The following is a 14,833-nucleotide window of genomic DNA, read 5'->3' on the forward strand; positions in this document are numbered from 1 at the left end:
ACAGAATGAGTTTTTTTGAGAAAGTAAAAATGCACAAAGTTTCCTGTAAGGGGTAGGTTTAGGGGTAGGGTTGGTGTAGGGCAATAGCACATACAGTTTGTACAGTATAAAAACCATTACGCCTATGGAATGTCCCCATAAAACATGGAAACACAACATGTGTGTGTGTGTGTGTGTGCAGTTCCAGAGGAACATTTTATATCTCATTTATGTTTGTATAGAATAGAAATAGAATAAATGTAGAGCATCAACTTCACCTCAGATGTTTCTCCTAAAATTCCACATGATAAATAAAAATAATGGGGCTAAAGCTGTTTTCTGCCATAGGAAAAAAAAAATGTAATTGTGACTTTTTATCTCACAATTCGGAGTTTTTTTCTCGCAATTAATAAATGAATAAACTTGGAATTGTAAGAAAAGTCGCAATTACTTTTTTGTGTCAGGAAACAAACAGAATTGTAAGATGTAAACTCTGAATTTTGAGAAAAAACAGAATAATGAGCGTAAAAATAAGAATTATGAGTCTATAACTGTCAGTTGCGAGATATAAACGTGCAATTCTGTGAAAAAAGGCAAAATTGCAAGATGTTAGCTTGCAATTGTGCAAAAAAGTAAAGTCAAAATTGTGAGAGAACTTGCCATTCTGATTTTTTTTTTTTTAAGTTTAAAAAGTTGCAATTACCATTTTTATATTTTTATTCCGTGGCGGAAATAAGCTTCCATAGAAGCCAGCATCTAAAATGCTCTAAATTGTTATTTTCTACAGATTTTTTATTCTTGCTATTTTTTATTTTTTGGGGTAAATATCATGTAGCTCATCGTCCCTTATGTATTTTAAAAGGCCTGTTTTAAATGCATGTTAGTGATAATAAACACATGTAATCTTTTTCTCTGTCTTGTTGTTCTCATAGACGGCATGGGTCGAGTTCTGGCTCAGGACGTTTATGCCAAAGACAACCTGCCTCCGTTCCCTGCCTCCGTTAAAGACGGCTATGCTGTAAGAGGTGAGAGCCCACATGACTCGACGATGACAGACCTGGTTAACTCACGCTCTAGTGCTCGCGTCAGCGCTGCATATTGAAAGCATTACTCACGTCTACTGGAGAGCGACACTCAGGGGATGAATGTCAAATGCTTCATTCATTTCTTATGGACTTGGTGCTGGATGGGAGTTTCCTGCTTAAAAATGTCATAACAAGAACTTGTGCAGAGTAAACTTCAGCACTTGGGGATTTTGCATTAATTGCATATTTATGAGCTCATGAGTATTTACTGACAGTCTATAAACATATTTGTCTGATGTAGGCCATGTTACGGCAGCTGTCTGGCTCTTCACAACATTAGGAAGATCTTGATATTCAATTGCTGTAAAATCAATATTAACCCTATTTAGTTTCTTCATACCCATTCCTGATTTTTGTGCATGCTAATACAGTCTTTCAGTACCAGCAATTTACCAAAAGTCTTCACATAGAAAAAAAGCAAAATAAAATGATTGCAAAAATACAAAATTCATAATCTGTTTTACATACTCTATACTGCATACAATTTACATATTAACGATACAATGCGCAGTATGGAACAAGAACTTCAACCGTTTCAACTGAGCTGCGAGGGAATGTTCTGGCAAGGTTCTCTCAAAGTTTAAACCGTGTTTTTCCTGTAACGCTAACAGAACATTTGTTTCAACTTATCTGGTCTTTAATAACGTTCTCAAAACTTTAGCACAAACATGTTTCATTTATGGGACATTTTTTGCGAAATATTTTTCTAAATTAACATTTTTCTAAATGTTACTACTTACCACTTATTTCAAAATGTTCCGAGAACATTAAGAAGTAACATTCCCTTAATGTTTGCAGAATTATTCAAACGGAACGTTCCTTTAGCATTTTAGCTAACCTTACTACTTAGTAGTAGTTTCGAAACATTCAGAGAACATTTAGATGTAGTGTTCCCATAATGTTTGTAGAATGTTTAAAATGGAACGTTCCCTTAATATTTTGGCTGACGTTTTTAAAAACATTTTAAAAACTGGACGTTCCGAGAACATTCAAAAGAACTTTTTAACTTATACCATGGTCTGTCTGAATACTCGATTCTGATTGGCTGGCAGGTATGCTTTAAAAAAGGTTAGATGCACAGGTAGTTCCAAAGCAGTTTAATCACTGTTCTATATTAATGCGCTGCTCTCATTGACGCACACAAACACACACACAGAGAGAGATCAGAGATCGCACTGAGTACGTAAACTTGTCAACGCTGCCCTGCGACTTTTATTAAAAAATAGCTTAGATACTGGATCACTGCATTATATTCCTCAGCAACGAGGAATCAAACATCATTAACAGCTTTAACTTGTCAATGCTAGCAAATGATCATGGTATAAGCAGGATAATGCACGGCTAGCTGTGCATCAAACGATTTTAATGCACTCCGCTTCGCGTTGGGTGGTTCTTGTCCTCTACGTTGTGCAATAAAATCGTTTAATGCACAGCTAGCTTAATGTTTTGTCTAACGTTTTTTTAAACATTAAAAAAAGGACATTTTGAACATTCAAAATAACATTTTAACATGTCCATAACTTAATGAGAACATTATCAAAGCATTCTTAGAATGCTCCCTTAATGCTTTAGCTAGTTGTTTCAAAACATCTGAAAACATTCAAAAGGAACATTCCCATAATGTTTACAGAATGAATAAAATGGAACATTCTTTAAATGTTTTAGCTGATGTTGCTACTTGCTTCAAAACGTTCAAAAACATTGAAAATAAATGTTTCCTTAATGTTTTTTTTTAGGTAACATTTAAAAAACTGGACTTTTTGAACATTCAAAATAAGATTTTATCGAGTCCATAACTTAATGGGAACGTTATCAAAACATTTTTAGAACATATTTTTGTTAGTTGCATGGGGAAACAGCAGTATGCTACAGTGTTGTCTCTGTGTCCTGACAGCGGCTGATGGTCCTGGTGACAGATTTATTATCGGCGAGTCTCAGGCTGGAGAGCAGGTGAGAAAAGAAAAGATATCGTTTGAGAAATCCACCTTCAGATGTGAGGGAAATGATCCATACGTGTGTTTCCAGCCCACACACACCGTGATGCCGGGTCAGGTGATGCGGGTGACGACAGGTGCTCCTATTCCATGCGGCGCCGACGCTGTGGTTCAAGTAGAAGACACCGAACTCCTGCGAGAGTCTGAAGACGTGAGTTACAGCCTGCTGATTCTTTAATGAAACATAACAATACATTATTTAATCATTTTAATTTATTTATATACACTAACGTTCAAAAGTCTGGGGTCGGTAAGATTTTTTAAATGCATTTGAAAGTCTCTTCTGTTCACCAAGGCTGCATTTATTTGATCAAAAATACAATACAAATTGTGAAATATTATTGCAATGTAAAATAGCTGTTTTCTATGTGAATATATAATAACATTTAATTTATTTCTGTGATCAAAGCTGAATTTTCAGCATCATTACTCCAGTCTTCAGTGTCACATGATCCTTCAGAAATCATTCTAATATGCTGATTTGCTGCTCAAGAAATAATCAATGTTGGAAACAGTTGTGCTGCTTCATATTTTTGTGGAAACTGATACATTTTATTTTTCAGGATTTTTGGTTGCATTGAACATTCAAAATAGCAGCATTTATTTGAATCAAACCTTTTGTAACATTATAAATGTCTTTAGTGTCGCTTTTGATCAATTTAATGCATCCTTGATAGATAAAAAATCTTACTGACTCCACATAATATAATATAATATAATATAATATAATATAATATAATATAATATAAATGTATTTTACTTAAATTAATATATTTTTGACAACTATACAAAATTGCTGAAATGTAATACACTTATTTTACACAATTTTTACTCAAATTCTACCAAAATTATTTGATATATTTGAGGAATAATTGAGGAAATTATTTGTCCAGGTAGACACTGTTATTCACTAATGATGATTTGAAAATATTTCAGACTGCCATTAATTACCACCTCGGCTGTCGATTATTTTCTGTCTCTTTCTGTCTAAATTAATTTCTCAGGGCACAGAAGAGCTGGAGGTGCGGATTCTGATTCAAGCTCGTCCAGGTCAAGACATCAGGTGAGCGCCTGTGAGCGTATCTCAGCGTGACTGTGTGAGTCTCGGATGTGTCTGAAGGAGTCTGTCCCGTGTTCTGCTTCTGCAGGCCCATCGGTCACGACATTAAGCGTGGTGAATGCGTGTTGGGCAAAGGCACTCACATGGGCTCGTCTGAAATCGGTCTGCTGGCCACGGTGGGCGTCACAGAGGTGGAAGTGCAGAAGTTTCCAGTCGTGGCTGTGATGTCTACAGGCAACGAGGTGCCATTACAACACACACTGCTCTTTATATCTCCACTGTTTCTTCTAGACAGCAATTAGATCTAATCGGGAGCCTCCTGCTTTCTCACACTGCAAAAACATATTTTCTTACTTAGTATTTTTGTCTTGTTTCTAGTGCAAATATCTAAACATTCTTAAATATAGATATATTTACCTGAGAAGGAAGATTTCTTAAGATATTAAGGGCCAGATTTACTAACAACGTGCGCCAACGCAAACCGTCTTTTGACGTTAAAATAGTAATGTCAGGATTTACTAAAGACGCGCAGTGAAGAATTAGCGCTGAAAAGGCGTGGACACAGTTATTTTTGCACCTGACATTTTAGACCCAAAATTTATGGGAGGAGAGTATTAAAATGACTCAAGCAACACCATTTACTAACGTTTGCACCTGTCAAATTACTGGTATTTGCGCCATTATTTAACACCCAAAAAAAGCATGTCTTAAAGGGGTCATATGATGCGATTTCAAGTTTTCCTTTATCTTTGGAGTGTTACAAGCTGTTCGTGAATAGATAAGATCCCTAAAGTTGCAAAGACTAAAGTCTCAAAACCAAAGAGATATTCTTTATCAAAGTTAAGACTCTGCCACACCTACCTAAAACGGCTCGTTCTAACACGCCCCCACATATCGTTTTTGATTAAACCATTAAAATGGAATACAGAAAAATTCTAATGGAAAGCACAGAATTTGGACCCTAATGTGCAGTTCCTTTCCACACAAGCACACTTCATATTTGGTTGAAATAATCCTTAAAGGCACAATATGTAAGATTTTCATAATAAAATATCCAAAAACCACTTGCACATTGTCATATATTTCATGCAATTGTGCACTTACGTTATCCCAAAAGTTCCCAAGGATTTGTAAATTCAGAGAAATTCCAATTTTAAATAATCGTCCCGGTTCATTGTCGCCTATCAATTACGTACTATCGTTTCCGCTTATAGAAACAAACAAAAATGCTGCTGCAGCTAAACTAAATCCATTACGGCAATCGCGAATAAAATGAAAATGAAATGAAAAGTCTTGACTGCAGCATTAAATTTAGATCTGCTCAATGTTGCACCATGGAACTGATTTTCCACGTTTTTACAGTGTTGCGCGTTATAACCAATCACACACGAGTCTGTTGAGTTTATGAACGCAGCGGCCAATCAGAGGCGTTTAGATGAGTCATCGCTGAAACACCGGAGTTTTGTTCAGTGCGCGCGCTCGCTGAGTGAAAGCATCATATGACCCCTTTAATGCAGACGCTAATTTGCGCTGCTCTTGGTAGATTGCGTTGATCGTTATGGAAATGATCTGGCTGCGTCTGTGTGACATTCCTCGTTACACAGTAAACTTCTGTTGTGTAGCACTTTGAATGTACAAAAATTAAAGGGTTTGTTTCATTTTCATTGGAGTAAAAGATAGATTAATGTTTTTGCCTTCATTTGATTACCAGAAAAATTAAAATACACAACACAGAATTTCTAAAAAAGAAGTAAATAAAATTAAAATTTAATAGGGCCCTATTATTGTATACAAATTCATAAATTAAGTTGTTTTTATGAATTCAATCAATTAGATATGTTTTTGATTAAACCTTTAAAATGGAATACAGAAAAATTTAAATAAAAAAAAAGAAAGCGCATAATTTGGGCCCTAAGAATTAAATTTTTGTTAAACTTTTAATAGGCCTAAATTGCTGTTAAATTAAACAAGTTTCATGATTTTAATTAATTATACATGTTTTTTGTTAAAATGTAATATAATCATCCAGAAAATTAAAACGAAAAACAAAAAAAGAAAGAAAGAAAGAAAGAAAGAAAGAAAGAAAGAAAGAAAGAAAGAAAGAAAGAAGAAAATTTCATAGGGCCCTGTTATTGTATACAAATTAAACAAAAATTGTTGTTTTTATGAATTTTATTAATAGATATGTTTTTGATTAAACCATTAAAATGGAATACAGAAAAATTCTAATGGAAAGCACAGAATTTGGACCCGAATGTGCAGTTCCTTTCCACAATAAGATTTTCATAATAAAATATCCAAAAACCACTTGCACATTGTCATATATTTCATGCAATTGTGCACTTACGTTATCCCAAAAGTTCCCAAGGATTTGTAAATTCAGAGAAATTCCAATTTTAAATAATCGTCCCGGTTCATTGTCGCCTATCAATTACGTACTATCGTTTCCGCTTATAGAAACAAACAAAAATGCTGCTGCAGCTAAACTAAATCCATTACGGCAATCGCGAATAAAATGAAAATGAAATGAAAAGTCTTGACTGCAGCATTAAATTTAGATCTGCTCAATGTTGCACCATGGAACTGATTTTCCACGTTTTTACAGTGTTGCGCGTTATAACCAATCACACACGAGTCTGTTGAGCTTATGAACGCAGCGGCCAATCAGAGGCGTTTAGATGAGTCATCGCTGAAACACCGGAGTTTTGTTCAGTGCGCGCGCTCGCTGAGTGTATTCTCTCATCATAAACAACAAAGTGCAGATGTACGTATGATGTAAATAGGAGATTCATTCATCAAACAGTGTATAGACAGCTTTACTGATTATAAAGGGAGTTTTTTGAGAGTGCTTAAACTCGCGCTAGACTGAAGTCAGGCATACTGTTTTTTGACAATGTAACGTTAAATGTTCTTTGCTCGCTTTCTCTATATAATTTATTCACTGTTTGAATAACTTTGGAAGGTACAGGTAAAAAATAATAATAATTCATTACATCTGTGAACATGATTCGGACATCTCTGGATGGTGAAAACGATATCACCCATTGTTCCACTCTTCTTCATAGCGTCATCAAGCTTCGCCTTCACCACCTCTAGTAGTGAAAACTTACATATTGTGCCTTTAAGTGTGTAAATGTATAATTTCCTTTAGTTTAATTTAAATGTGTAATTAAAATAAACAAAAAAAAAATATTTTAAAGTTTATAATTAGACAGCCTTGCATTGTGTACAATTGCTTAGTGAAAATTACCCAAAGCACCACCTACTGTCCAACCTACACTAATACTATTATAACCTGTGTAAATGTGAACAAGCGGTCTACAAGATGAAAGAAATCCATTATTTTTAACATCTAAAAAAAATGGACACAACTAAGGGACACGGTCGTGCAGCAGCGAGCATCACAACAGTGAAAGAAACCTCAAGGTTGTGAATGTGAGAAAGATTCCTGTATTTTGCCTGGGGCCCCCAAATCACTAAATCCGCCCATGATTGTAATAATGCAATGCTTAAAGGTACTCTTTAAGTCTTATAAGCAATTCCTGAGCAGTAAACTGTTGTGTTTTCAGTTGCTGAACCCAGAGGACGATTTACACCCCGGGAAGATCAGAGACTCGAATCGCTCGACGCTGCTGGCCACCATACAGGAGCATGGGTACCCCACCATCAACCTGGGCATCGTGGGAGACAAGTGAGCAGCTTTCACACTTTATACAGAAATATGAGTAATTGTGTGTCAAATTTAGATTACATAAAAACAGAAATAAATCTCTTTTTTAACCTGATTAATAAAAGTTTAAACCAAGCATATTTTACATACAAGAGTGCATATAACCAAACATGTCAAGGGGTTTACAGAAAGACAAAAAATACAGAAAAACGTTGTACATCTTAAACAGTTACGTAGTTTGTATTGCTTTTAGGTGTTTAGATATTTTATGTCAATTTTAAATTGTTCTAACAAAGATATTCTTTCAAACCGTTTGACTTCATTATTATAATAGCAAGCAAATATAATAAATCAAAATTAAATGCTAGATTTTTATCACCATCCAATGAGAAACACCTTAACATGACATCCGCTTCTACTAAAAGTTAAATATCGTAGCTTATTTCTGTAAATATTTTTTTAACTATTCTTTAAAAAAAAACAGATATCTTCCACATTCACTTTATTGAACTTAAATACTGAAACACAAGTGACTTAACTAAGTAAAAAGATTACTACAATCTAACAACCTCGGGGAATTGAATGTATATCATCAAATATTGGTTTGGTTGAGAAATTAGAAATAAATTAGCTCAGTATAAACTCTCAGAAAAAATGTACATCTATCTTATTTGCCCCTAAATGGTATATATTAATACTTAAAAGGACATAAAGTTAGTACTCCGTGGTTAGCTTTTGCTTGGTTATCTTAGTTCTGTTTTCTGTAGTTATAAATCGAAGCATGTTTATTCATTTTATTATTGTGGTTTATTGCTTGTTTCTGTGTAAAGCTGATTTTAAAGGTGCTTGTAAAATAAAGTTTAGTGTTATCATTATTACTGTTATAAAATGTACATATTAGTACCTTTTGAAAGGGTACCACCCCATTGACTGTTTTGTACCTTTTTTTGTGTGTAGCTGTATAAAACACCCTACTTTTTAATCAATTGCTTATATTTATTGCATTTTGTTATCTTTAAAGGGGTCATATGATGCTTTTTTAAAGATCATTATTTTGTGTATTTGGTGTAACAGAATATGTTGACATGCTTTAATGTTCAAAAAACACATTATTTTTCAAATACTGTACATTATTGTAGGTCCTCTATGCCCCGCCTCTCTCAAACGCTTCGTTTTCTACAAAGTCCCTCCTTCCGACAAGCGCAGTCTGCTCTGATTGGCCAGCTGACCCAGTGCATTGTGATTGGCCGAACACCGCAAGCACTCGTCGGAAATGTAACGCCCCTTACCATAATCGCAAGCTTCATCTTTCAAAATAAATGTAAAGACAGTAAATAATGTCATTAGTTTTACCATCAGTTCAAGCCCGAAAGGGGAACAGACACAGTAATGATGCAGTACACAAGCCGCGTTTAAGACAGCTGACTCCACTTTGATGTGACGCTGTCTCTCTCTCTCTCTCTGCAAATATTTCCACATAGTGAGGTAGATATGTGGGGGCGTGTTAGAACGAGCCGTTTTAGGGGGGCGTGGCAGAGTCTTAACTTTTATAAAGAATATCTCTTTGGTTTTGAGACTTTAGTCTTTGCAACTTCAGGGATCTTATCTATTCACGAACAGCTTGTAACACTCCAAAGAGAAAGGAAAACTTGAAATCGCATCATATGACCTATGACCCCTTTAAGGCTGTACGGCTATTAATCATGTTTTGTGACATGTCAGTTGTCATGGTAACTGTTACCCTGGTTTCCCACAGCCCTGATGACCTGCTGAATGCTCTGAACGAGGGAATCAGTCGCGCTGATGTCATCATCACCTCAGGGGGCGTGTCCATGGGGGAAAAGGCACGAGAGCTTTTACATTTGCTCTGTGTATTTAGCTGACAGCTTCCTAAAGACAAACTGTGTTTTAGGAAGATGCATGGAAAAGCATGACACTTTGAGTTTAATTTAGTAATCACTGCTGTATACTGACATCTAGTGGCTGGATGGCAGTAAGTCTGTCGCATCAAAGATGTACTCCTAAAGAAATGAGGTGCCTAGTGCTTTAAATACCTACAGATCTTTTTAAAAGGATTTACACTCACAATAAAGAAGAGAATACAGTGTTTATACAATCAGGCATTGGTTAAAAAAAATCTTTGTTATACACTGTTATTTTTAATTGGTCCTAGTTTAGCAGATCATTAAGATCACTGTAAATGGATGTTTTCACAGGATTACCTGAAACAGGTACTTGATATCGACCTTCATGCTCAGATACACTTTGGTCGTGTCTTCATGAAACCAGGGTGAGTTTTTGAAGAAACAGGTGACATCTGTGTGAAGATTGTATAAGTAATGCAGAATGAGGATGTTTTCACTTTTGAAACTTCGTTAAATGAAACACTTTACTTCGAACAAAACTTAATGAAAAAAATAATAATAATGATAACCTCCAAAAAGCAGATTTGAATGTCAGTGTATTTAATCCATAATACTTTTTTGGATTTTGGATTTTACCACTATTTTATTAAAATATATTGTATTAACATTATTAAATTTTATATTTTATCAATTAAGTGTTATATTTATTTTATTACAATTTATAGAATAGAATAGTTTTAATGCTGTTATTATATTATAGTCTTTATCCGCTTTAACTGGAGCAAAATTGAATTTAAAAACTTGGATATAGTACTACGTTTAATTTTATTTTAAACATGTATTTTATTAAAATATGTTTTATTAACATTCATTTTGTTTTATTACATTTTATGTTATTATAAATTAAAATGTATATACATTTAAATTAAATATATTTGAATGCTATTCTATTTTTCTATCTATATTTAAAATGTAAGTGGAAAAACTCTGGATGTCAGTCCATTTAATCCATAGAACTACATTTAAAAAAATTTTTTTTTTTTTTTTTTTTTTTTTTTTTTTCAATATTTGCATTTATTTTATTTGAATTAATAGAATAAGAGAATAGAATAGTTTTAATACCAAAAGTAAGCGTGTCATTATGGTTACTTGCGAGCAAAAATACTGCTTTGTTTGTTTTACGTAAATTTAAAGTGAACTGTATTCAGACCGTTTCCTGAGATGGTCTCACTTCAGAGCACTTTACAGCGTTTAGAGCGATCACATCGCAGTATAAATCATGCAAACTGCTCTCAGATTTCAACCCAGTGTGAAAACACCCTGATCTTGAGTGTCAAACGATGAGAATCAGTCCACGCGGGTATTGAGCTCTGGTTTGTCTTCCGTTAGTCTCCCCACATCATTTGCCACTGTTGATATGGACGGGTCTCGAAAACTTATCTTTGCTCTGCCAGGTAGGGACGGTGAGAGAGTTTATTGGTTTGTTTGTTTTTTCCAAACACATACTAGTCTGTAATTTCAACACACAGATTTGGCTATTTTTCATCTATTAGTGAATGATTTGTGCTTTTGTGGCTGTCTGGTGATTCACAGGTAACCCTGTGTCAGCAGTCGTAACATGTAACCTCTTCGTCATTCCTGCCTTGAGGAAGATGCAGGGAATCTTAGACCCGCGACCCACCATAATAAAAGCCAGGGTAAGACCACCTTCAACCTTAAAAAAAGCTGAATTTTCAGCATCAAAACCCCAGTCTTCAGTGTCACATGATCGTTCAGAAATCATTCTAATATGCTGATTTGCTGCTCAAGAAACATTTCTGATTATTATCAATGTTGAAAACAGTTGTGCTGCTTCATATTTTTGTGGAAACTGTGATACATTTTATTTTTCAGGATCCTTTGATGAATAGACAGTTCAAAAGAACAGCATGCATTTGAAATAGAAATCTTTTGTAACAACATAAAAGTCTTTAATGCATCCTCGCTTTCCAAAAAAAAAATCTTACTGAAACTATTTTTCGACCGATTTGCTGAGCTCTCAGATATGTCATTTTGTTTTCTTTGCTGAATAGGAACTAAATATGTTAATGCATTAACTTGAAAACATTAATTGCAAAACATTCAAATCTATTGACAGCCTCAATAACGAAATCTAAATTGTGCTTAATTGTTTCCAGTTGTCATGTGATGTGAAGCTGGATCCACGTCCAGAGTATCACCGCTGTATTTTGACATGGCACCATCAGGAACCTCTGCCATGGGCACAGAGCACAGGTTACACATCCATCATTATTATTATTATTACAGAAATCTCACAGAAATTGTTACATTTCACTCGCCAGTGATTGAGTAGACTAAGAATAAGTTTAGTACAGATATATTTTTCACTGTGTTTTGATCACTTTACACTAGAATGCTCGTTTGACATTAGCTCATTTATGAGAGCGTGAAAAAAGCCATGTTAAATAACATAAAATGTATACATTTAAATGATATTTATCTATATAATTCTTTCGTGGTTTTTTTTGTGACATATGAAAGAGTTTCATTATTTTAGACTTTCTGAACAATTGTGCAAGCTGCAATCCCAGTGTTAGCGCTCATTAATCACCTGCCAGTGTTTGATTTTAGCAAATCAGTTTTTATTAGTTTTTATAGGGTTTTTTTAACTAATGTTTTAAATAACTTTTCATTTTTATATTTTCCTTTTTCATCTTAATTTTAGTTAAAGTTTTAGTAATTTTGTTGCCTGATTTTTTAATGTCTGTATAGATTTTATATTGTTTCTATATTTTTTTTTTCTCAGTGTTTTAGTTATTTTAGTACATTAAGTTAAAATTAAATTAAAAGTTAAATGAGAAAATTAGAAATTATGCCTAGGCAACTAGCTGAAATAAAATAAGTTTAAGGTTTTTTATATTTTATTTCATCATTTTACAATTTTCTATTGTGTGTGTGTGTGTGTGTGTGTGTGTGTGTGTGTGTGAGAGAGTCTGTGTGCATCAAACAATTACTAGCCAATAGCAGTTTTATTGCCAATGTGTGTGTAGGTGCGTAGAGGGTTGCTATACTCTCTTATTTTCTCTTATTGTGGATAAAACAAGATGCATGTTGGTTCCTCTAACATTAGTGGTTCCTGGTTGAAAAATCGAAAACCAGCAGGTTGGAGGCAGTATTTTCATGCTTTTCTCCGTCTCGTCTTCCTCCAGGGAACCAGGTTAGCAGCAGACTCATGAGCATGCGCAGCGCTAACGGACTCCTGATGCTACCTCCCAAAACCGAGCAATACGTGGAGCTGCACAAGGGCGAGGTGGTGGACGTCATGGTCATCGGCCGTCTATGATGTCACGGCAGCGGGCTGACGGACGGAGAGCGACGGGTGGTTCACGGTGCATGTTCACATATCATTGACTGTAATATGCAACGGCACAGCTAGTTTTTATTGATTTGGATAACGCTGAAATATAGTCAACATCTTGATTACAAACCTAGATACATATGAGAAAGAAAGTATTATTTCAAAGAAAGAAAAAATATACTTTTAAATGATAAAATCTAATTATAAAAATAGATTTATTCTGTATTATTATTAATTATTATTATTGCATTTTTCTTCTCATTATTATTAATTATTATTATTATATTAAGGCAACTTTGTTCTTTTCATTGCAGTTGCTTTGTGTGTTCATATCTTATAGCTGTAGCATTTTAATAGAAACTGTAGGTGCCTGCCAGGAGAGAAAAAAAAAATATTATTTCCCCATTTTAATGCAAAAATAAATGAAAAATGACTGCTTTTGTTTTCGGACATGGGGAAGGAACACGACAGCTTGAAATCTGGACTCTGGAGGGTGGCACTTTTTGTCTTACGTGTCATTGACGTGACACTTTTACTTTTTCCTCCCATTATTTAGTACGCATCATTATGACATCACAAAGAGCTTTGCTTGTCGTTTATATCTCGTGAGTCTTGTTTGTGTGCGCAGTGCCAAACGCGTGGGTGCATGAAGGGCGTGCGCGGGGGAACACGGGCCTGGTCACCCAATCCCTGAAGCTTCCTTATAATCACATGACCTGGTGTAGCCCCGCCCCTGTCCCCCCAGGGGGCGGAGTCACAGGCGAGCGTTTGATTTGAATATACTTTAAAAAGATGAGGAAAAAAAACAACAGCTTATTTAAGTGCTGACTGCCTTTTTAATCAACTACACAAAAATGTACAGTTAAAAAAAAAAAACACACAATTGAATTGTACAGATAAATGTGACCAGCACTCCTGCGGAATATGACCAAGCAATGAGGAGACATTGAACAAATCTGTATAATAACATTTTCTTTAATTATAAGAACCTAATGAGAGAGAATACAATAATAAAATCCTTGATCATTATATAAAAATAGCATTGTGGAATTTTCTTGTAATAAAATGAATAAAAACATAATTCCTTAACGTGTGGGATTTAAATGTCTTTTTTTATTTTTTTTTATTTTGCATTTTATGTTCTACTGATTAACTGACCTCTGCAGTGTTTTGGACAGCTGATCTTTAATGGTTTATTAAACACAATTGAATTGTACAGATAAATGTGACCAGCTCTCCTGCGGAATATGACCAAGCAATGAGGAGACATTGAACAAATCTGTATAATACCATTTTCTTTAATTATAAGAACCTAATGAGAGAGAATACAATAATAAAATCCTTGATCATTATATAAAAATAGCATTGTGGAATTTTCTTGTAATAAAATGAATAAAAACATAATTCCTTAACGTGTGGGATTTAAATGTCTTTTTTTATTTTTTTTTATTTTGCATTTTATGTTCTACTGATTAACTGACCTCTGCAGTGTTTTGGACAGCTGATCTTTAATGGTTTATTTAACAGTTTCATTATAAATGTCAGATATTAGTCTGGAATCAGATCGGGGTTGTAGTTATAGAAAAGCATCATTTTTCACACAATAACATTGGTAATTGTGTTGAATGACTGAGATTGATGGATATAGGCAATTGGGAAAAAGTTGTTATAGGAATAAGATTATTTACTTATTAAATAACATTAAATATTAAATGTAAAAATATATATTTTTTAAATCATATGTTTTTTGGTAATTTAAAAAATGAATATATATATTTTATTATATTTATATATGTGTGTGTGTGTGTGTGTGTGTGTGTGT

General features: G+C 34.2%; 1 protein-coding gene across 10 annotated transcripts in view; it reads left to right on the forward strand.

Annotated features, from left to right (window-relative positions):
* Positions 1 to 13,168, forward strand: part of LOC107669455 (gephyrin-like) — an 89,324-nt gene extending 76,156 nt beyond the window's left edge. For 7 of the 10 annotated variants that reach the window (XM_016461683.1, XM_016461682.1, XM_016461684.1 and 4 more), the window contains 12 exons: positions 912 to 1,004; positions 2,959 to 3,014; positions 3,090 to 3,209; positions 4,063 to 4,121; positions 4,207 to 4,360; positions 7,688 to 7,809; positions 9,545 to 9,632; positions 10,005 to 10,078; positions 11,043 to 11,116; positions 11,247 to 11,350; positions 11,831 to 11,927; positions 12,863 to 13,168. In XM_016461683.1, coding sequence (XP_016317169.1) covers positions 912 to 1,004; positions 2,959 to 3,014; positions 3,090 to 3,209; positions 4,063 to 4,121; positions 4,207 to 4,360; positions 7,688 to 7,809; positions 9,545 to 9,632; positions 10,005 to 10,078; positions 11,043 to 11,116; positions 11,247 to 11,350; positions 11,831 to 11,927; positions 12,863 to 12,996 — 1,175 coding nt within the window. In that variant the 3' untranslated portion in view covers positions 12,997 to 13,168. The remainder of the gene's footprint in view (positions 1 to 911; positions 1,005 to 2,958; positions 3,015 to 3,089; positions 3,210 to 4,062; positions 4,122 to 4,206; positions 4,361 to 7,687; positions 7,810 to 9,544; positions 9,633 to 10,004; positions 10,079 to 11,042; positions 11,117 to 11,246; positions 11,351 to 11,830; positions 11,928 to 12,862) is intronic. The other 3 variants (XM_016461685.1, XM_016461689.1, XM_016461692.1) reach the window with 1 other exon arrangement.
* The last annotated feature ends 1,665 nt before the right edge of the window (positions 13,169 to 14,833 follow it).

This window comes from Sinocyclocheilus anshuiensis, unplaced genomic scaffold, assembly GCF_001515605.1.
Source record: "Sinocyclocheilus anshuiensis isolate Anshui unplaced genomic scaffold, SAMN03320099.WGS_v1.1 scaffold96, whole genome shotgun sequence".
NCBI lineage: Eukaryota > Metazoa > Chordata > Actinopteri > Cypriniformes > Cyprinidae > Sinocyclocheilus > Sinocyclocheilus anshuiensis.